The sequence below is a fragment of the Pelophylax lessonae genome, assembly GCF_965119305.1.
Source record: "Pelophylax lessonae genome assembly, chromosome: 11".
Taxonomy (NCBI): domain Eukaryota; kingdom Metazoa; phylum Chordata; class Amphibia; order Anura; family Ranidae; genus Pelophylax; species Pelophylax lessonae.
Window position 1 is genome coordinate 164749363 of NC_138778.1, and position 22915 is coordinate 164772277.

Genomic DNA, 22915 nt, shown 5'->3' on the forward strand with positions numbered 1-22915 from the left:
AATACAGTTAAGAATCAATCTGAATCCAAAATACTTTTTATATGTCACATTATTGTGAACATATGCTTTTAACAATGGCTGTGCTTAGTGGGTAAACCATCATAGTTCTTTGTGCTATTGCACATAAACTTTTTGGAAAAGTAAATTAGCATTTTCATAATAGACTTATGTCCTGTTAAGGTCACTGTTCTGATAAACATATCCATGCAATATAAAAATGATTTTCTAATCAAACCATCATGTGCAATAAAAACACAAAATAGCCTCTTAGCTATATTGTTAAGCTATTCAGGGATAGTTTTGAATGCAGGTTATGATTGGCTGTGAAAAAAAAGCATGTGGTTGACATAATTCCTAACCAATCATTTGAAACTAATACTGCATTAGAATTACAATCCTCATTTTAACAGTGTGCCGAGTGTGTCTCTCCAAAAGCATTATTAGGATATATATAAAATGATCAAGCCAAATTTACATTTTTCTGGTAGTTCCCAAAAGCCATTGAAACTATCACATACTGTTTCCTTTCAAATGAAATTAACGTCTAAAAGCATTTTAATCTTAACCAAAAATGTATACATGTGTTAACTAGTTTAACATTTGTAGAGGCTCTTTTTCTATCTAATAAGGTGTTTGTTACATGAGCCTAAAGAGAACATGCCATGAGAAAAATATCACACTGCCATCCCCGGTCCCTACCTGAAATTACAATCACTCATGTTGATGCTTTAAAGACACTAGTTTAGTGTTTCTCAACCAGGGTGCTATCTGAGTTCCTCTGGGGTGCCCGGTTTCCCCTAAATCAGCATCATAGGTTGCCATGGTGTGGATGGGCCAGCCACCATCATCATACATTCAAACATGGCCTAGGGTCAGGTCACCTGGAATCATTTATTGCCATGGTGATGGCGGCCGGCTTGCCTGCACCATGGCAACACATGATTCTGTCCTGGGCAGGTGGCATGCAGGTCTGCCCCCAGCATGCTGGATAAGATGGATGTCTACCTCCTCCAGACCTTTTCTATCTCCTGCCTGATTGTGAGGCTCTGTGATTGGGGGGAACTGTGATCAGGGGCTCCAGTGAGGTAGGGCCCCATTTATGGGGAGACTGTGTGATTGGGGGGCTTAATGATTAGGGGGAACACTGATGTGATGGTGGTATTCTAATGTGATGTGGAGGTTCTGATGTAATGGGGGGGGAATCTAAGGTGATGTGGGAACTCATGTAAAGAGTGCCTCTGATGTACAGGGGGACTGTGATGTGATGGGGGCTCACATGTATAGGGGTGACTGATGTGATGTGAGGCCTCTGAGGTGAAGAGGGGACCTTGATGTAAGGGGTGATACCTCTAATGTAAATGAGGCTTTTGATGTGAAGTTAATTTAATCAAGGCATTTGCGTGCATCATCCCAGGCTCAGGTTTCCCATTGATAAGTAACACTGATAAGTAACATTTACATTTTTTACATTTTAAATTACATTTTAGACTGGGATTCTTTGAAATTTTGCATACTTTTGGTGCTATTAAAAAAAGGTTGAGAAACACAGCACTAGTTAAATCTGGAGTTAATTCATGAAACTTAGGGGTTAGCATGAAAACCAGAAAATTAACATCTTCAGAAAGCAGCTTAGGAATGGCACCTCAATGGCAGGTTTCTGTTTAGACCCTATACTGGTGTATGCAAAAAAAAAAGTAAAATATGGTACAAATGTTACATTTTACATATGCTGTATTTCATAACTGCATTCATAATAGGGAAACAGGAACTATCATGTTCTGCTTTTTCTATTAACAGTAAAAAAAAAGGGAGTCTAAAAAGTGCAATTTGTCTGACTCTAACTGTACAAACGTGAGTTCCAGTGGGGTTACCGTATGACACACACTGCAATGTGACCAGATCTGGCTAAATTGGTAGCAGTTTTGTGGTTGGAATTGCTGGCTATGCCATTGATGCATTTGAACCTCACTTTAGTGGTCAGCAATCTTAACCTATGACCACGTGCAATTATATGATCTCTTAATAGACATCATCCAAGAATTAACAAGCTGTGGTGACAGCCTGATTTCAACACAGCAAATATGCTAAGGATATTTCTGTTTTTATACTCTAAAGCTGGTCACACTCATTGTAAACTGCTCCTTGATATTTCTGTCTAAAAGAGATGGTTCCCCCTGTGCTGATTGGTTTAGGGTGGCTCCATTCCCTTGCAGTGTCTTATAGAGCCATCCTTACATGCACGCTTCTGGCTGGCACCTTCAAACTTTGTATGCGTCCACAGAAAGAGAATGCCATGCCAGGTGGCAAGCTTCTCCCCTGCCCCTCATTCCTCGCTGCATTGTACTTTCTGAACTTAGGGTGTGTGCTCCCCTACCCAGAAGTTCAGGGAAGGGGCACTCTGAAACCGGAAGCCAACAGTGGTGTACAGATTCACAGAGTGAATTATATACTTGGCAATGTTTAGAAGGTTATTATCACCATATTAACTTAAAGTGGTTCTAAAGGCAGAAGGTTTTTTATCCTAATACATTCTATGCATTAAGATAAAAAATCTTCTGTGTGCGGCAGCCCCCCTCAGGCGCTCTAATACTTACTTGAGCCCCATCTCGATTCAGTGGTGTTGCACGAGAGACTCAGCTGTCTGGGACTTTCCATCCTGATTGGCTGAGACACAGCAGTGGGCGCCATTGGATGTTTTCAATAAAAGTCAGTGAGCCAATGAGGAGAGAGTAGGGACGGGCTGAGCCATGACTCCACATCCGAATGGACACGGGGGCAGCGGCTCAGCTCAGGTTCCCCCATAGTAAACTGCGTGCTTTGGGGGCACTCGGCAGAAGCGAGGCTGGTGAGGGACCAGAGAAAAAGAGGATCTGGGCTGCTCTGTGCAAAAGTAAGACATGTTTGCTATTTTTAACCAGAAAAAAAATTGACTTTAGTACCACTTTAAACCTTTTTTTTTTTTAATATATATTACTACTAAGATTAGATGCATTTACCTTCTACTAAGAATATATATTTTTTTATTTAAAGTGCACTTAAGTTATATACTAATACTTATGTTTATGTCTTATGTATAAAATGAATTTTAGAACTGAATTAGGCAAAATATGTTTTGTATGTTTCTTGTTTCTTTTCTTCTTTGTGACCATATAACCAATATAAAGTGTTCTTCTTTAGCTGCTTGTCTCACAAGCATGATTTTCCATTGGGGGAGACTCCGTTGCGTTGGAGCCTAAAATATAAAAAAACACATGTCATTAATGCACTACCAAGTTGATTTAAAAAAACGTAAATACATTGTGCTAAATGAGTAGCGCAAGTCCACACACGTGTACTCTCTTCAATTCAATGCCCAAAAAAATGTAATAAACAAAATAAAAATAAAAAAGGGCAAATGCATTAATATGTGCAAACAATGATACTATTCAAACATCAAAAAATAGCAGCAATAAAAGTGCACTTTAAAGTGCTTCATTTCAATAGAATGTATACTTTTTTACACAGTGATAACATATAGGTGCTTCAGTGTTAGTACATATAAATAGCTTAATTAATTTATTTATTATAAATTAGATATTAATAGAGTAATATTTTTGGGACACTGTTTCTTTTCACTATCACTGAAGCACGTATATATTTTTAAAGTGTGAAAAAGTATACATTCTTTTGCACCGAAACAAGAGCACTTTTATTGTTGCTATTTTTGATGTTTGCACAGTATCATTGTTTGCACATATTTATGCATTGGAAATTTTTCTAATTTTACACTCTTTTGTATGTATTTTTCGTCATAGAGGGGTAATGGTTTGAAATTATTGTCTTTTTTTTTTTTTCAGATAATTGGATATTTAATTTATTTTGGGCATTGCACTAAAGAGAGTACACATTGTGGTGTGTGGACTTTGCGCTATTCATTTTGCATTTAACACTTGTTATCATTGATATATATATATATATATCAATAATTAGAAACAGCAGCATTCCAACCAAATATATATATATAACACACCTGTCTGTAGCTCTGTTATTTTGATTTTTACTTTTTTTTTTATTTAAAATTACATTTTATAGCCATATTTACTGTAGTTTAGGAAATTAAACCTTTAATGGGATTTTATACCAAGAATTGCCATACTTCTAATCCTTCTCATAAAAAATGTAAGTGGACCCTGCATGAAAATTGGAGAGGTGCCCTTTAATGACAACCCACAATCCCCAAAATGCAGCAGTGCACTCATTATAGCAAATAAAGTGTTATAACTTTGTAAATTGAGCCTGGATTGATTATAAAGGATGTCCACTCCCTTTATAAAGATTGTTTTTGACATTCCAAGCGTACCTTTTGTTGCAGTGAATGTATTTATACTTGATGTAGTTGGCTCTGCTTCTTGAACACTGGAAAAAAGAAAATTAATAATTTTGAAAAACAAAATTGCATATTGGTTCAATGGAGAGGATCATGAAAACCTATTTAAAGACCTATTACTGATATCCTAAAAACCATAACAAAGAATAGAACACCATTACTAATGAAAAATACAACCAGTATTTTTGTGAGGATTGCTGAAAATGTTGATTAAATCTGGTGAAATCTAATTTTGTACTGTAGGCTGAAAAACACAATGAGCGGACTTTATCAAAACTGGAGTAGACAAAATCCGGAGCAGCTAAGCATGGAAATCAATCAGCTTCTATCTTATATTTTTAAAGCTTGAATTAACAAACTGAAGATAGAAGCTGAGTGGTTGCCATGTGCATCCACTCCAAATGTAGTCTACTCCAGTTTTGATAAAAATCCCCCTATTGATTCTCTATTGGATTCATGGTGGTTGATTTACTAAAGGGAAATAGACTTTGCACTCTGCAAGTGCAGTTGCTCCAAAGCCTAGTAAAGGAGATACAGCTTCACTTTACAAAGAGTACCCAATCACATGCAAGGAAAAAAAAAAAAAACAACTGTGTTTTTGCTTGCACATGATTGGATGAGGGAAGTCATCAGAGCTTCTGCTCATTTACTAAGCTATGGAGCAAGTGCTCTTGTAGAGCACACAGTCTGTTTGCCTTGAGTAAATCAACCCCATAGTGTCATTTAGAGGAGTCTAAGTTGTCCAAACACTTGAAAGAGGGTGCCACAGTTCTCTGTAAGGAGCTGCAGAGGGTGAGAACTCTTTTATATTGTACATTAGGTCTTAGTTCAAACTAGGAGTTCCTATTTTCTTGAAAGACAACTTTAGCCATCTTGAACTAACATTTCTTATTATGGAAATGAAAATCAGGGCTTAGTTAATAAAATCTTGTGGTAATGATAAATTTCTACAGTTCCCAGGGTGGTATTACCCCGAAGACACCTGATGTAAGTAAAGGTCATTAAAGTTCTCCCCAAAGTCAGCGATAATGTGTAAAGGAACCTTATTTGTGTAAGAAAAGGCATTCTTTCTGCATGACCATAGTGACAGTATTTTCAGGGCTGTGTACCATAAAGAGTTAGTCCAACCAAAATTAATATTTCAGTTTTTGATAAATGTAAACCACCTTACATTTCCTTCTTTCTTTAGAGACTCTACTGGTGAGATTTATGTGATGAGTTCCAGTGTCTACGTACACTCATGTTGTGGCCATCATGATAGGCTCAGACTTTTTTTTTTTTTAAATAAGGGGAAAATGTAACAGGAGCTGCAATACAGAAAGGTAGGTAAGGTCACCCATATGTCCCAGGTGAACAGGAACAGCCAGAAATGACTGCAGGATGACCTTGTTAATAGAGAACCAAAGTCAAGCCAGGGCTGACTCAGCCCACCAAAATCTACCTAACTAAATAATTTGGGGTTGGATTAATATGTTAATCCATTTCAGGTGTGCCCTTCTATGCAGTACTTACTGATAGTCCTGTTGCTCAAGCAAGTTTTTATATGTGGCAATTTCCTGCTCGAGAAGATTTTTCTGATCCATAAGAATTTTATACTCTATAATTTGTCGCTCTAGGTCACATCTGATGTGGGCGATCTCCGACTCCACATTGTTAATCATCGTCTGGAGCTGGTCAAGTTCTGAACTGTAGTTGGCTTCTGTTTCTGTCAGTGTGTCTTGAAGAGCTGAATTCTGTGAAGAGAGATAAAATTATAAGGCGATTTTGTATGACATTCAAATCACTGTAGCTTCAAAAACTGTCTTTGTAGAATTAGTATCTGGTTCAGGTGATGGAATGCTTGCTAGTAGTGGTTTTGTATTGCCATAATGTAACGTTCATACATAAATTAAATTGGACCTAAAATCTGCAAGCTGTGCCAAAACATAGCAAGCAAAAACCAAAGGACCAGTCATCCGTACTACAGTATTTGTAGGCTCCTTGCAGCTGATCTTTTCCCCATTACTTGCTTACCATACAGGCAGGTTTTTCTATATGGGGCTAGCTATCTTAGAAGAGGCAGAGCTTTGCTTACCCATGTTAGAGCTGCCTACCCGATTATTGGTGATCTGATAACTGGTGGAGGAATATCCCAAAGGCAGCAGGAAAGGTTCTCAAAGCACATGTCTACAGAATGAATGAAGCAGAAGCATAGAGATGCATGCAGTGATGATTTGTTTCTGGCAAGCAGCACATTCATGACAACTCCCTCCAAATTTTATGCAACTAGTAGTCAGAGACAGCAGTACCATTGATCCCACACTTCCGATATATATATATATATATAGCTGTAAGGTTGTCAGCACAGGAGTTCCTAGGCGCCCTCACATATCAGGAGTGCATTGCTATTTTTTTTAGGAGGAATTCAGGTAAAAAAATTCATTTTCAGAATATAACTTATTAACAGCATTCCAAGATGTTCCATATAACATAGCAAATCTTATTTTATATTTTTTTAAGTTTAGGGGCACTTTAAGAAGTTACAACTCATGCTGACCACAAACATTAAAGATCAATATGATATACGGGCACTATCTGATCACCAATATATCTCCCCAAGCATGCATGCATATTTTAATTCCATGGTAGAGGGAAGTACAACAAGACAGCCATAGCTTTATTTTATCCTGGGATAAAAACATGTAATAATGATCAACAAAAAAAAAAAAATGATATAATTGATCACTGTCTTACCTTAAGATAAATTGCCTGAGTTGTCTAGTGCAGCATGATGGCACCTCTAAACACAGTGAGTGACAATTGTCTCACCTCAGTAGTTGTCCTAGCCCATAACTACCAACGGAGGGGAAAAAAGTCAAATGGTGGGGGCACACATATAACATCCATTGTTAAGTGAAAAGGAGAGTCAGTACAAATTCAAGGGAACTGAAAGATTAAAATATGACTTCAGCCAACACTACATCACCCCAATACACATTAAAGTACCAAGTGGCAACACCTACCATGTTCAACTGACTTTGCAGATCAATTTCTAGGTTCTGTATATTGCGCTTCAAGTCAATAAATTCAATCTGCACTGATTGAAGGCTTTCTGATCCTGACTGGACCTGGCAACTTAGTTCTTCAGTCTGTAAAATTATACAATACAAAAGACCATCATAGCATTCAGTTTTGGAAATGCTTTCATTTACATTTTTATTACAAAGCTTCATAATTACAGAATGAGAATATAATACTGAAAAATGTAAATGTTTGGTTACCCTTGCAAGAAACATGGCTTCAACATCTCTAAGGTTCCTGTCCATTAGGTTTTCATACTCTTCTCGAATATCAGACAAAACACTATTCAGATCTATCGATGGAGCAGCATCTAATTCCACACTGACTCTGGCGCCCAGTTGACCACGGAGAGAGTTCACCTCCTGGATAAGAAGATAGCATGAAAAATGTTATTAAAACCTGAAAGAATGGTTCCATATACACATCATTAGAAGAATGTGCATCTTCAGTTTCACAGAATTTTTTTGTGGGTGACGTGAATTTGGGCAAAATAATTCCAAGACATAAAATTAGTCATCTGGTAATGTATTTGGTTTTAATTCTTTTTAATTTAATTTTAAAAATAATTTTAATGAAGTCATTAGTTTATGCTGGCATTTTATACCTCAACTTCAAGGCAAGAGACATATATATATATTGAATGCAACGCACTCTTCCCAATGCCTAATGTCTAAGTGGGTGCTGATGCAACCACTGGCTGGAACCGTGAGATATCAGAACAAGGAATGTCACCAGCAAACCATGGGCCTCCAAAAAATGGGTCCAAAGTTTTATTCAGCGAACACATAGTTACAGCCAACAGCAATGTTTCGTAGCCTCACAGGACCCCTTCATCATGCCTGATGACATTCCTTCTTTATGTATATTGAATGGACTTCAGATTTAAGCTATACAGGAAAATAACTTGGATTTAAATATAGTAGATAGCTAAAAAAAGAATGTACAATATTTTGAAAAACAATTTCAGTAAGGAGTAACTAGAGAGATGTGCACGACAGAAAAATCTATTTTGTTTTCTTTCATATTCATTTGTTAAATTAATTTATTTGTTTTGTCATATTGGTTATGTTACAATGATTCATTTTCATCATTTCTTTCATATATTCAGATTCATTTCATATCTTTGTTGTTCCAAATCCATTTGTATTTTAGAGGAAGATTAGCTATTTAGAAGATTGGCTATATTTCTTTTAACGTGTTAATTCGTTATTTTGAGAGATTACTTATGAACTCTGTTTGGGTTGGATAGAGATGGATCAATCAGAATCTCTGAATCATAACATAACAAATGGAACTAAATTAATTTAATTTGTTATGTTATGATTCGGAGATCCTGATAGATCCACCTCCATCCAACCCAAACACAATATAACTAGGAGTCATCACCTTTTATACCTTACTGTATTTATTGCAATATGTTTCCATTTCATATGTAGTTCATTTTTTATAATCATGAAAAATGTTAATGCACCATAAAAACAAAATGGATCCAAATCAATTTGGATCATTGCTTATGTCATTACGTTATTTTGGATGCTTTAAACATTAACAAAAGGCCTACAATTGCATCATGTCATGATGAATGAATACGAATGAATATGTTGTTTTGTTATAATTTATATTAGATTCATTGACATTCATAACTATTGTGATTTGGTGATTCGTATATATCTGAATCTCCGAATAACAAACATTTCATCTGCATTTCAATTTGTAACTAAATGAATAACACTTTTCTAGGAGTAATGTCTAACAGTAGGTGGCACCTACTAATCCACTGATTTGAACATTTGGAGCACAGAATGTTGCTGGGTTATCATCAGTTAAGAAAAAAATCAACCAGATCTCAGAAACTGTTTTATATTTACAGTATTTGTGCAACTTACTTCCTCATGGTTCTTCTTCATTTCTCTGAGTTCTTCTTGGAGTTCTTGAACCTTCATTCCCAGTTCCAGGTTTTCTTTATTTAGTCCCTCCAAGACTATTTGAAGTCCTTGTACATCAGCTTCCACATTGTTCCTTAGTCTGAGTTCAATTTCATATCTTTAGAGTACAAATGAATAGCTGAATGACCACATTCAAGGGAAGATTTGTGCCTTTTGTATTTGCAACTACCCTCTAAATTCTAAGGTGTTTTGAGAAACTACACATAGGTAGGTCAGACTGTGTTCAAAAATCTTACCCACCCCCTACCACAGGTAATTTATCGTAAATTTAGTTTAGTTTTTAATTTAGTCAAGTTACTAGGTGGTTGAAACTATGGGGAGGCTTATATCTATTCTAGTGACCCTAAAGTTGTATTAAACCCTTAGTATTTTTTAGTTTAACACATTGAGCACACTAGAATAAACATTTACCAGTTAAAATTCTTACCCCAGCATTTGTAGTTTACAACTTTCAATGTTGCTGGCTCCTGATCTGTCTGTAGTGCTTCCTTTACCTTCTGGTCTTTGCAGGAAAGAGTTACTGATACCATCAGGCTGTTAGCCTGGAGAAAGGAGGGGAAAGGAGGAGCAGGGGAGTTCCTAATCATCCTAGGGGCTGTGTGTTTCTATTGATGCACACAATGTAGGGAGACACAGCTCTAGGCCCTGCATGCAAAGGTGGCTTGTAGAATTCTGCAAGAGAAAGGAGCCATCCTAAAACAGGAGACCTAGGGCAGTGGTTATGGCACCAGCTAGAACTAGAGCATAGCGTAGGCAAGGTTTAAAAGATAAAGTAGCTGCATACTCAGTAAGTTATTAAATCAGCTGATAAAAGTGCTTAAAATACAAGGGTTTGATATCACTTTAGTATATCATAACCCAAAGTTGGAAAAATTGCAACCGTTCCTCAAGCTTTTTAGGCTACAAGGGTATTTTCTCAAAAGGGGCATCATTTCCTTTAACTTTCTCAACCAGGGTTTTGTGGAACATTAGGTTTAGTCCAGAGATCGGTGGGGCATTCTTGAGCACTAAAGGACTGATCTCTTTTCTAAAAGTGCCTGCATAATTCTTGCACCAACATTACTTGGCAGTCTGCAGCCACCCTTCTCACCTGTCAACTTAGTATCTATTGACAAAGATGGTTTTACTTTCTGTTGTTAAGGGGTATTCTTCCCTGGCCAAAAATCGGAGGGACGACTTTTTATTTTTTTTTATTACAAACGTTTCTATTGGAAGATTAAGTTACCAAATAGATGTGATCAACGTACATATTGACAATAAGCAGGGAGAGTCAAATACAAAAAAACACTACAAAGAATTGAATAGAAAGCAGGAAAATGGTTACATTTAAATAGTATTTGGAGAATAACATAATGGAGAACCAGTAGGATGGGGGTAATGGTGGACAAGAATTACAAGAAAGGGGTATCCCAGTGCTCCCATTTCCTGCGGAAGAGATGCATTGTGTTGTACAAAGTGTGGTGGATTTGCTCTGAGAGTTTGATCATCTCCATCCTGGCCATCTTTGTGGGGTTTTTGGAATCAGAGACATGTTGGCTAAAAGCATTTCTGGGGGGAAATTGTTACCTTTTAAACTATGGTAAAGGATAGCCAGTTTTGGAGTTAATGTAGATGAGAATGTTTTTGTAAAAATAGGTGGTGTAACCATCTGGGCTAGGGGCTGTAGATGACTTAAGAGATTTAATAATAGCTGCAATTTCTGTGGCAGTGCAGGGATCATTCAAAGTTTTTTGTTGCTGGCTGCATAGAGTGGGAAGGGCAAGGTTGGCAAAGAGGCCAGGTCAGAGGTCATATGTGGCTCTGAAAACAATTTCTTGTAGCAGTCAACAAAAATATCTAGAATGTCATTGGGGTGTGAAACCAGGGTACCGGCAGAGTTCCACAATTTGTGCACATGAGGTGGTTTTACTGTATGGTTGAGCTTTCTTGTAGAAACAGAGTTGCTGAATAGCAAAAAATTTTCCCTAGACCAGGGATCCTCAAACTACGGCCCTCCAGCTGTTGCAGAACTACACATCCCATGAGACATTGTAAAACTCTGATGTTCACAGACATGACTAGGCATGATGGGAATTGTAGTTCCTGAACAACTGGAGGGCCATAGTTTGAAGACCCCTGCCCTAGACCATTGCAAAGATTTTTCAGTGTTATCAGACAATATCAGGTCTAAAGCGTGTTTTTTGGAATTATTTGATTAAGGAGTTCTGGCGAAGGGGATTAACTGTATCAATTTTATAAGCGATCTAATGTTTTTTCTGCAATTTTAGCTTTGTGCTTATTTGCTGCTATACTAATAAGATGGACTCGCATTACCGCCTTATGGGCAGTCCATAATGTAGAGGGGGATGTTTCTGGAAGTGAATTTCTCTGTAAAGTATGTGTCCAGATGTTTTAAAAGAGACTGAATAACAGTGGGGTCCGTAAGCAGCGAATCATTGAGTCTCCATGTGTGGGTCATAGGTTTAAGGCCGATTCGTGATGTAGACAAGGTCATCATATTATGGTCAGACCAGGGCAAACATGGATGTCTGTGGCTGACGAGTTGGCTAGGATGATTGGGGTGAAAAAAATATAATCCAGATGGGCATAACTGTCATGTGGGTTTGAACAGAAGGTGTATGATCTGGAACCTATATTATGCACTCCCCAGGTATCAATGAGTTGCCGTGAGTTTAGAGAGCTAACTACTGACTTAGGAAAGGCTTTGGAGAGGGACAACTTTTTACACTGACCACTTACATAAGAGGGCATTCTTTTCACTGAACACCAGTGTAAAAAGACCCTTCTCCCACTGATCTTTAATGTACAGTCAGAGGGCCCTCTTCCTCTGACCACAATATAAGGGTAACTTTTCTACAACAAAACTATTAAGAAGAGAAATGTTAGAGGGTATTTTTTTACTGAGAAAACTGTTTTTGTTGCCTGCTTTACTTTTCTGGCTATTTTTATTTGTTTCATTACATTGTTATTATTATTGAAAATTATTTTGTCATATAGAGGAGGAAAGTGTTAAAAAATGAGATAACATTTATGCCACATTTTAATGATATATTTTATTACTAGATCTACAATGTACTATTTAATATACTTAGTACCTTAATAATACTAGGTAATAGTTTTTAAAAGGGCTTCCACGATGGTAGAAAGATACACTAGCCACACATAAATTCTCACTGCTCACAAAATATTGTCACACTCAATAAATGATAATCTGATTCCCCAATTTCCTATTTTTTTAAATACAACTTTTTTTTTCTGTTCTGACTAATATATGCTTACTTGTTGCTAAAGTCATCAAGTGCCCATTTAGTATTGTCAATTTGAAGATCAATGTTGGACTTCTCAACAGTGGCTGAAAAGATCTGTATAAAAAAAAGAAATTAATATGCTGGGTTTGTTAACAATTGCCTATCAATGTTGCTTTTAAAAGAATGCATAGCTGCCACATATTTTGCATGTCAACAAGTATGTAAAAGTATCGTGGGAAGAATGAATGGCATGTCAGGATATGGTAAATTAAAAGTTTACATACATTCTGATTTAGTTACCTTTTTCTGGAGCTCATCAATTGTTTTGAGAAACTGGCTAGAGTCAGGCAAAGCACTGGGGGCATTGTTCTCATACCATGCTGATATTTTCTTCTCCAATTCCTTATTTTCCAGCTCCAAGGTGTGAACCTTCTCTAGATAAGATGCAAGTCGCTCATTCAGACGCTGCATGGTTTCCCTTTCATTGATTCTAAACAGACTATTGCTTTTTGAACTTCCATATTCTCCGGAGTGGGCTCCACCACTTTGCATATTATAAGAATGTCCATGTGAATGGGTGATTTCTTTATATCGTAGATTTCCTGGAGTACTAGAAGCCCTGTGGTGGTCATCAAAGGTTTCACCATGATAGGAATTGTAAGACCCTCCACGTGTTGGACTGTTTACTCTATCGTGATGAGATATCTTAGACTGTCCATAGAGGTTTTTGTAGGCTCCTCTTAAAGAAGGACAATTGTCCGCATGGCTGGCTTTGTGGGTAAATGATCCAAGGTGGGTATTTTTGAATCCACCACCATGCTTGAAGCTTCCATATTTTAAATTAGAAGAAGATCCTGAAGAATAGGTCATCATATTGTCTCTAATGGCTTTAGCAAGGATAGGATCAAAAATAAGTGTTACAGCTGTGTGTTTGTGATACAAATGTACCCAGTTTATAGAATCCTTTTTATATTAAGTAAAAGGGTGTTGTGAATTGTTAGAAATGTTTATAGGATTTGTTTTTACGAGCATCTAATTCCTTGGTCCCTTGTTGTACATTTCATATAGAATGTTGTTTGAACTTCAGGTGATTTGTCATATAGTCTGAAACATAAACTTATTGGAAGGCGTAGAAGGTTATTATATATTTATTGAACTCCTTGTTTACAGGTTTAGGGCATGTGACAGCAATGATAAATTATACAAGCTGTACAATAATTTCTAGAGTTGCCTAGTCATTTTAACTGGTCATCTCATTCTGGCATTAAGGCTGTTTCAAGTATGATTTTGCATTGTAGGAGAACTGTGTCAAGGCTATGGACACTAAACTATTCACTACATAACAAGCAGTAAATATGCATTAAAAGAAGCTCTTAATGACATTTGTAGCTACAAAAACTCTGGAGTAATGAATCCTCCAATTTCATAAGGGATCCAGTAAAGTCACTCAAGTCAGGTCTCTGTATTCTGCCCCCCCCCCTTTTTTTCCATGCACATTAATTGTGTTTACAGTATATTATAGGTTACAAAGCTGGCAAGTTATTGGCAAAGGTATTGCTGGTGGGCGGGGGGCTGACTAAATGATAGTAGAAGGGAATGAAAATGAAAACATTTTTGTTTCATAAATTCAGAATGAATTGCTTCATGGTGGCTGCAGCTAGTGGGGTCAGTAAGGGTTTATTTTAACTACTTCCAGCCCGCCATATAGCAGAATGACAGCCGCAAAGTGGTTAAGTTATCCTGACTGGGCGTCATATGACATCCAGCAGGATAAGCTGCTTGCGCACACCAATCCCAGCTGGTCACATCATAACCAGGAAGTGTCGTTTATCGGCTTTCCTCCATTCGCGCTGACCAGACGCAAGTAGAGGAGAGCCGATCGGTTTCTCTCCTGACAAGGGGGGTCTGTGCTGATAATCAGCGCATTGATTATCTGTGCAGACCCATCAGGGATGCCCACTATAGCCCACCAGGGATGCCCACTAGAGCCCACCAGAGATGCCAACCCATTCCACTAGGGATGCCAACCTGTGACCACCAGGGATGCCAATCAGTTTTAATTAAAGATGCCAATCAGTGCCTATTAGAGATTCCAATCAGTGCCTGTTAGTAATGCCTGTCAGTGCCTCACCAGTGCTGCCTATTAGTGCCATCTATTAGTGCCCATCAGTGCCGCCCTTCAGTGCCACCCATCAGTGCCGCATATGTGCCGCCTATCAGTGCCCATCAGTGCCGCCTATCAGTGTCCATCAGTGCCATCTATAAGTGCCCATCAGCGCCGCCTATCAGTGCCTATCAGTGCCACCAACAGTGCCCATTAGTGCTGCCTATCAGTGCCCATCAATGTAAGAAAACCTACTTTAAAAAAAAGAAAACCTACCTATTTACACATTTTTTAAGAAAAACTTTTTTTTTTTTCAAAATGTTCAGTATTTTTTAATTTGTTTAGCAAAAAAGAAAAAACCCAGAGGTGATCAAATACCACCAAAAGAAAGCTCTACTTGAAGGAAAAAAAATATTCAAATTTTTTTAGGTACAGCGTTGGATGACCGCACAATTATCATTCAAAATGTGACAGCGCTAAAAGCTGAAAATTGGCCTGGGCAGGAAGGGGGTGAAAGTGCCTTTTATTGAAGTGGTTAAGTTCAGCTCTGGGATGATAAAAAAAACCCTTGGCACTGCAAGGTTTAGGCACCATGCACACAAGTGTGTTTCATAAGCTTACAAAATGCTGGATGAAAAATGATAATAATAGCATTTTTGTGCCAGCTTCTAGTAGCTTTTAGAAGCATTTAGAAGCTTTTAGGAGCATGTAGGAGCATTAGCATTTTATTAGCGTTTTGAAGAATAAAAAAAGCTCACAAAAAGCTGTTAGTAGCATTTTAGTAGCATTTAGAAGCAGTTAGGAGCATTCAGTTTTTTTTCTGCTGGAAAAAAGAAACTCTACAAAAAAATATTTTTTTTCAGCTCCTAGAAGCTGAAGCTCAAAAAATGCTAATAGCCTAAAGTAGTGTGCATGGACACATACAAAAAATGGAAAAAATATCAGCGCTCAGTCCTAAAATTACTAAAGCAGCTGGACACCAAAGGTTCAGTAACAAATCCTCAAAGGGACAAGAATGCAGACAAACAGTGCAGCGCTAGAAACTCTCCTAAAAAGTCCAATAATCAGGTAAAGAGGTCTAGGAGTGACAGTCCGTAATTGTGCAATGAATCCTGATGAAAAAAGATCCAAAAGGAGCCAGGTGCAGATAGAAGTAACACACAACCCTCCACCTTCCAGAGTGGCCTCTCACCTCAGATCTCTATAGACAGGCAATGAAACACATCTCACGGGCAAACAGCAGCACATCCAGACTCACATGATAAGTGACACTTCTGGGTAAATTCTCCTCCAATAGCATGGAAAGCATAGGGAGAAAAAAAAAAAACGCCCAAATGGTGTAATCCTGATAACATTTATTATGTAAAAGCAAAAGAATAAAATGGCCTCTTACATTAGTAAAAGAAGTTCACAGCATTGAACGATCAGTCCGGCGGGAACAGCGAGACCTGCTTGGTCCTTGCCGGTCTCTTCGGTATCAGCGGGTGACGACAGACGCTTCCTCCTCCCCCCGCACGTGTATCGCCTCCGTGGGTGGAGGCTTCATCAGCGGTGATGGAGATTGGCTGAGCGTCACCTCGTAAGTAGTCCTCCCTATCCGTTGATTGGCTACACAACGGTAGAGGTTCCCATTGCAACCCTGACGCCGGAACCCAAAGGATTTCTGGCTACAGCTGCTATTGGTAAAGGAAATAGCTGCTGTACTCGTTATGTGAGAGGCTGGTAACCTCTTTTAAAACAAGAGGGCAACTCAAATGCCACGAATCTTATTAACAAATGGCACCATCAATAAAAATTGCAAATCCAATAAAAACAAAGGAGCGTAGGACATAATTCACCCGCTGATACTAGAGATACATACATAAAAACATATTATAAAAACAAAGCTGATACTGAAGATGTGCATACATAAAAACATATTGTAAAACCAAGCCTACAAAAATGTCAAAAGGTGAAACAACTGATCAGTGGTCAACGATCCGATATGAAACAATTCAGGTCGAAGTCGGTGTTCAAACCCCGGGGTACGGCAACTTTTGTTTCGAAAATCCAGAAGGATTCTGGAAAATCCAGAAGGATTCCAAAAGGCGAACAAAATTGCCTCCCCTCCAGTGTTTTTTAACTTTCTCAATGCCCCAAAACTTAAGGTCTTTGGGGTCTTTATTATGAAAGTTTTTAAAGTGCTGATAGAGGTAATGAGGAGATTTTCCCTTCTTAATACACCTGACGTGTTCTGCTAATCTAACCTGAAGTGCTCTGGAGGTCCTGCCTACGTATTGCAACCCACAGTTGCACTCCATCATGTAGACTACTCCAGTAGTCGAACAAGTGATAAGATCACTGATCTTGTATTCCCTCTTTGTGGCCTGGGCCACAAATTCTTTACGCCATCTCAGATTTTTCTTAGCAGTGTGGCAAACAACGCATTTGCCGCATGCATAAAACCCTGAAAGGAAAGAGAACATCTTATTTTGTGTTTCCACTGGGGGGTCCACTACCCCTGGGGCCAAGATGTTCCTAAGGGTAGGAGCCCTTTTGTAAACAAAACGAGGTCTCTCCGGTAGGTTATCCACTATAACCTTGTCCTGCAACAAAATGGGCCAATGTTTATTGAAGATCCTCTCAACCTTTTTGTATTGGATGTTATAATCTAAAATGATTCTAACGTCCCCTTTCGGAGCTTCACGTTTAGAACCACTAGATAACAATGTATTCCTGTCAACCGTTTTGACACTTAATATGTCATTCTCCAGTCTACATTTATTGTAACCCTTCTGTACAAACCGCTCAGATAGCACATTGGCCTGTGTGACATAATCCGCCTCAGAAGAGCAATTGCGCCTCAGCCTTACAAACTGCCCCTTTGGGATATTGCAAAGCCAAGAGGCATGGTGACAGCTATCTAGGGGAATATAAGCATTCCTATCTGTCGGTTTGAAGAAGTTACTTGTGGTAAATTCACTGGTTCCTTTTGAAATGACAAGATCCAGTAAAACCACACTCACAGGACTAGTGGTCCATGAGAGAACTATGTTCTTGTTGTTACTATTGAGTTTATTCATAAATGACTCTAGACCTTCTGGTTCACCGTTCCATACCAGGAACAGGTCATCTATGTACCTCCTGTAGCACACTAGCTCAGGGGGGCGGTCATGGAACACCACCTCCTCCTCCCAGTGGGCCATGAATAGATTGGCCACACTGGGAGCGCCCCTATTCTGTAAGTAAAAGGTTTTATCACACCAGAAATAGTTCCTGGAGAGGCAGAAAAATAAACTGCTCAAAAGGAAGCTTCTCAATTTTCTTGGTAGACTGGATGATGAAAAGGCCCATTTAACTGCCGCCTCTGCCTCATCATGATCTATGATAGTATACAGCGAACCTACGTCCGCTGTTACTAAGATAGAGGCAGGGGTGCACGGTACATCATGTAGGATTTGGATGATATGTTTTGTGTCCTTTAGGTAGGCTGTAGTGGACACTACTAATGGCTGAAGGTACACATTGATAAATTGGCCCAACCAGGACGTCACGGAGTCAATACCGTTGACTATAGGCCTTCCCGGTGGGCACTCTTTATCTTTGTGCACCTTCGGTAAGAAGTAAACGATTGGAGTCCTGCAGAAAAGTGGGTCTAGGTAAAGGGATTCTTTTTTGTTAAGAACTTCCTTTAGCTTACCCGACTCCACCAATTTGCCCAATTCACCTTTATATTTAAGTAAAGGGTCGCCTCTCAGGACCTCATAGGTATCTCGATCTGCCAGTAGGCGGTTCATTTCTTTTTTGTAGTACTCCGAACGTAGTACCACCAAACCTCCCCCCTTATCGGCAGGTCTAATCACAATTTGCTTATTGTCCTCAAGGGATTTAATCCCCGCTTTAATAAATTGTGGGTCCGATACCTTTTTAATCTTAAGACTTTCTAAGTCTTTACAAACCATGTTTTTAAATACGTCTACAAATTTATTGTTTTTGTTAAGAGGATTAAAAACTGATTTGTTCCTTAGATTAGTACTAGGCATGGCCGGGCTAGAGGAACTAGTTAGTAAAGAGCAGCCTGGGTTTGCGGAGTTCCTTACTATGGGGTTAGATAAACAATATTTTTTGACGTTTAATGTTCTCACAAATTTTTGTATGCTAACATACGTCTGAAATTTGTTCAAATTCCGTACTGGAGCAAATTTTAGACCCTTATCCAAGGTCTTAGTCCAAGAGCAGCTGGTTTCCCGCGTCGGTGCCCGTGAAGCACGGACTCGGCCTCTCCTTCCGGGGGCCCGCGCTCCTCGGGCGGGTGATCGGATTGGTTCTCGGACCAGTCGACACCACGTGACACATCCCCGGTGCGCATGCGCTGGCGTCCGTGGAATGTCTCTTAAACAGTCTGACTTGGCATTCACTCACAGAGGATGCCAAGCCCTGGGACATATAGGGAAAGGTAAGACCCCATTGGATACAATCTCTCTGAGCACCATATCCCTCCACACGGACCAACTCTTTGCCTGCCTTCTTTGGCACATGGGGGCACTTTTCTTTTCCCATTGCTTGATGTCACATTACCCATACCTTTTCTGTATCCCTTGGTCTCATAGTATCACCCCTTCTTTACTTGCATGCTCTCACTCTCCAATACTTATGCACACATATGGCTATTCTTGTTGCCATTTATACTCTGCATGTGCACCCTCCATATTTTGAGCGCATACATACATGCTGCCGTAATCGTACCATTGACTTATGCACAGTGGCTATATCATGTTCTCATGACAAGTACCACTAGAGGCACACACAGGATACTCTACACAGACTTGATGCTGCATTATTACGGTGGTGTATAATCAAGATTAAATGTGCAGCTATGTTGCTATGTCGCTCACTTTACACCAACAGTGTTTTACTTTAAATATATGTTTCACTTTTATCTTAACACTGCATCTCATCTTATCACGTTCCTCCATGTACGCACCTCTGGTCGTCTTCACCTCTGTGCTCTTAGCGTCACTGCATTGCAGTGACACTACTTTTCAACCCAATGGGTTATACTATGCCCCCTAATTACTTCCCATACCCCCTTACTCTTGCAGATAACCATACGCTGTGACCCTGCCAATACGGGATTATCATTACCTTTTACTATATATGACCATCTGTGGTCTCATTCACCTCATATATTACAGGTAAATATCTCTCTTCAGGGCACAATGACATATATGGCTAATTTATAAGGCATATTCTTACCTCGGTCACTACATTCCTCTTTTTCCTTTTTTCTATATATTTTTGTATGAGGTTCAGTAGATGAGCATATCCCCTTCTATGGGAGTGGTCCCCATTGAACCATATACTTTCCGATCATCGTGGTGTCCTGTCGGTCCCTCTGGGCAGCTACTACAACTTTTCTTATGCTCTCACGATTTCTTAGCCCTGAACGGGCCCGTGGGAACTTGGGCATCCCTCCACACGGTAGCGATACCGTTTTTAATTCGACAGACCTGTCCAATCCATTGTTTGGACGCAAAGGGTAGGTTCATGAGCATAAAGCACGCATTATAAGATAAGCACATGACCTTTCATTTTTGTATGCATAGATATTTACTGTACAATATACTAAAACTTTTTGCTTTTCTAGGCATAATAGGTGCTTTATCTGGAACTTTGGGTGACCCCTGAGGAAGGGCTTATTCTATGCCCGAAACGCGTAGGGTCGTTTCCGGTTCTATGATCACCATATGCATCTGAGCGTCCTCAATGCGGTCTGGTACATGGTCTGTCAAATGCATGCATATTTTAATGCCCTGTATGTGTTTGTAATTTTTGTATTTTCTTGTTTTCTGTTTGTTCAATATTTGTAACTTCAATAATAAAGCTATTCTGTTTGTACAATATACAGTGTCTAGTGGCATTCACAGTCCCATTCCAAAAGGGGAATTCTCTTTGTATATATACTAACCAGGGATGATGGCCACTTGCACTGGGCACTGAGTGTGTGGGAATACTGCTCTTCTCAATTGATACCGGGTGAAAGACACCCACTTCCCCACTTTTTGTATCCCCCCACCCAGTGCCACGTATATTTAATTACAATGACTATATGGATTATGTTAATTTAATTTAAGACTTTGGATTAGGTTACATACAATACAGAATTCTCTTCCTTTAATCCGATACAAGGTTTAGTCATGTTCAAGGGAAAGAATTTTGAGAGCATCCTTTCTTCCTACAGAGAGCAGGGTAAAAAGTAAGCCCATGAGTCCGAATTGGACTCTCTGTTTTTTCAACTCAAGAAAACGGTTGAGAAAAAAACTAACTTACATTTACACATTGAGAATTTTGAGCAATATGTCAAGGAGGACATTAATCCGTTCGGTCTGCGCATCCAGATCTTCCCCACCATGGAAGATCTGGATGATGCATTCAAAAAACGGTGGGAATCGAACCTACAGATTTGTTCCAAAAACATGATGTTGTTGCTAATAGAGGAGTATAATAAACGCATTAAACTGCTGGAGTGTAAAATTGATAAAATATATGAGAAATTAACACCATTTCAGGACTCACCGACATATAAAAATCTTGAGTCTAATATCAAGACACAGCTAGATAAAATCATTAGCGAGAACATCACTAAAAAAGAACGCAAAATTTGTAGGGACAGAATGGCCTTCCGTGACCATGTAGCATACAAATGGTCTAACCATTCAACATACCAACTCCCTAGAGGTTTGAGATCATCTAGGAACCAATATGGATCCAATTCATCTCTGAACTCGTCTGTCTCCTCTTCGTCCTTTAAACAGGATGCCCCTAGAAAATCTGTTAAGAATAAACGTGACTCCCCTAATAGACATGTGAAAAACCCGTCAAAAAAACAAATAACAGAAGGAGGCCGGGCACTCCCTATGGCGACAGGAGCATATAACACTCGCCAAAACCGTAATGCGTCTAATGCATCGGACTCCACCAATGCAAACTAAACGCCCAAATACAAATACGGTTCAGACAGAGGTAGGATCAGAAAATGAGGATTCAGACGTTTTTTTAGAGACAGGAGACCAAGAAATATAAGAGGGTCCCATGATATCGACCCACGGCCAATGGCGTTAGCTGACTGTGCATCGTTACATGTAGACCCCATAGACAACAACATGGAACAAGATCATTGCGACGTTATCAATCTCACGGACTACCCTATCACCACTGCAGAACTGTCCTTACTCTCAAAAGGCCTAAGCTTCTGCCCCCAAAGCAAACCAGACAAATTTTCAACAATAAAAGATCTACATTTGTTTGCTAGAAAGGTCCTCCTTAGATCTCAGTATGATAAAAAAAACTAGAACTTTACCACCCCCTATAAACATATGCGGTAGAACCACAAAGGAAAATGAAGCCCTTGATTGTCTTTTATCACTCCTTGAGGAACAAGAGGAGAGGGATTTAATCGATGATATTGATTTGGATTCACTATTAAACTTAGTGGAGACCGATCGAGATCAATGGATTGTCCAAATAACGCCGATATTTCGTAAAAAGTCTGACATGTTCCCGTCCTTAAGTCTTAATTCAAATTTAGCAGCATTTGTCTCTTTGACTACACAAGAGATAAACAAAATAAAATTTTCCACTACTACCTCCAATTTATCAAATGAAGAGAAAAGAGCCTTAAAATCTTTGGTAGAACAACATGATCTCACAATCAAACCGTCGGACAAGGGCGGGAACATTGTCATACTAAGCAACACGCAATACAAGGACATGTGTCTCCGTATCCTCAACAACAGGGAGTGGTATAGGCCTATCTCGAAGGTGGCCATTGACAGGAGTTTTACACCATGGGGGACCATGCCTATCTTTACAATATTATCGATAAACCTACGTGGGACTTTTTACGTACAAAATTCCCGGTTGTCCCCACATTCCACAGCCTACCGAAAGTCCATAAACACCCCTCTAAACCCCCTGGTCGCCCGATAGTGTCCGGATGTGGGAGCATATCAGAAAATCTAAGCAAGTTCATAGATTCAAAATTACGCCCCTACGTGCAGAGCTTACCCTCATACGTCAGGGATACAATCCATTTACTCCAGGTTCTGGAGTCTACTGTTGTCCCACCGGATGCCCTGTTGGTGGCTATCGACATAGAAGCACTCTACAGTTCGATACCACACCAACAGGGCATCCAAGTGATTCAGAAAAT

At 39.1% G+C, this 22915-nt stretch overlaps 1 protein-coding gene across 1 annotated transcript; it reads right to left on the bottom strand.

Moving 5' to 3' along the window:
* Window positions 1-3173: 3173 nt before the first annotated feature.
* Window positions 3174-13493, bottom strand: LOC309567467 (keratin, type I cytoskeletal 19-like; the record flags this gene model as incomplete). Its single annotated transcript, XM_082272856.1, has 8 exons — window positions 3174-3232; window positions 4340-4395; window positions 5879-6099; window positions 7369-7494; window positions 7627-7788; window positions 9313-9469; window positions 12652-12734; window positions 12921-13493. The coding sequence occupies 8 exons, from the start codon at window positions 13491-13493 to the stop codon at window positions 3174-3176; spliced, it is 1437 nt and encodes a 478-aa protein (XP_082128982.1).
* Window positions 13494-22915: the final 9422 nt, after the last annotated feature.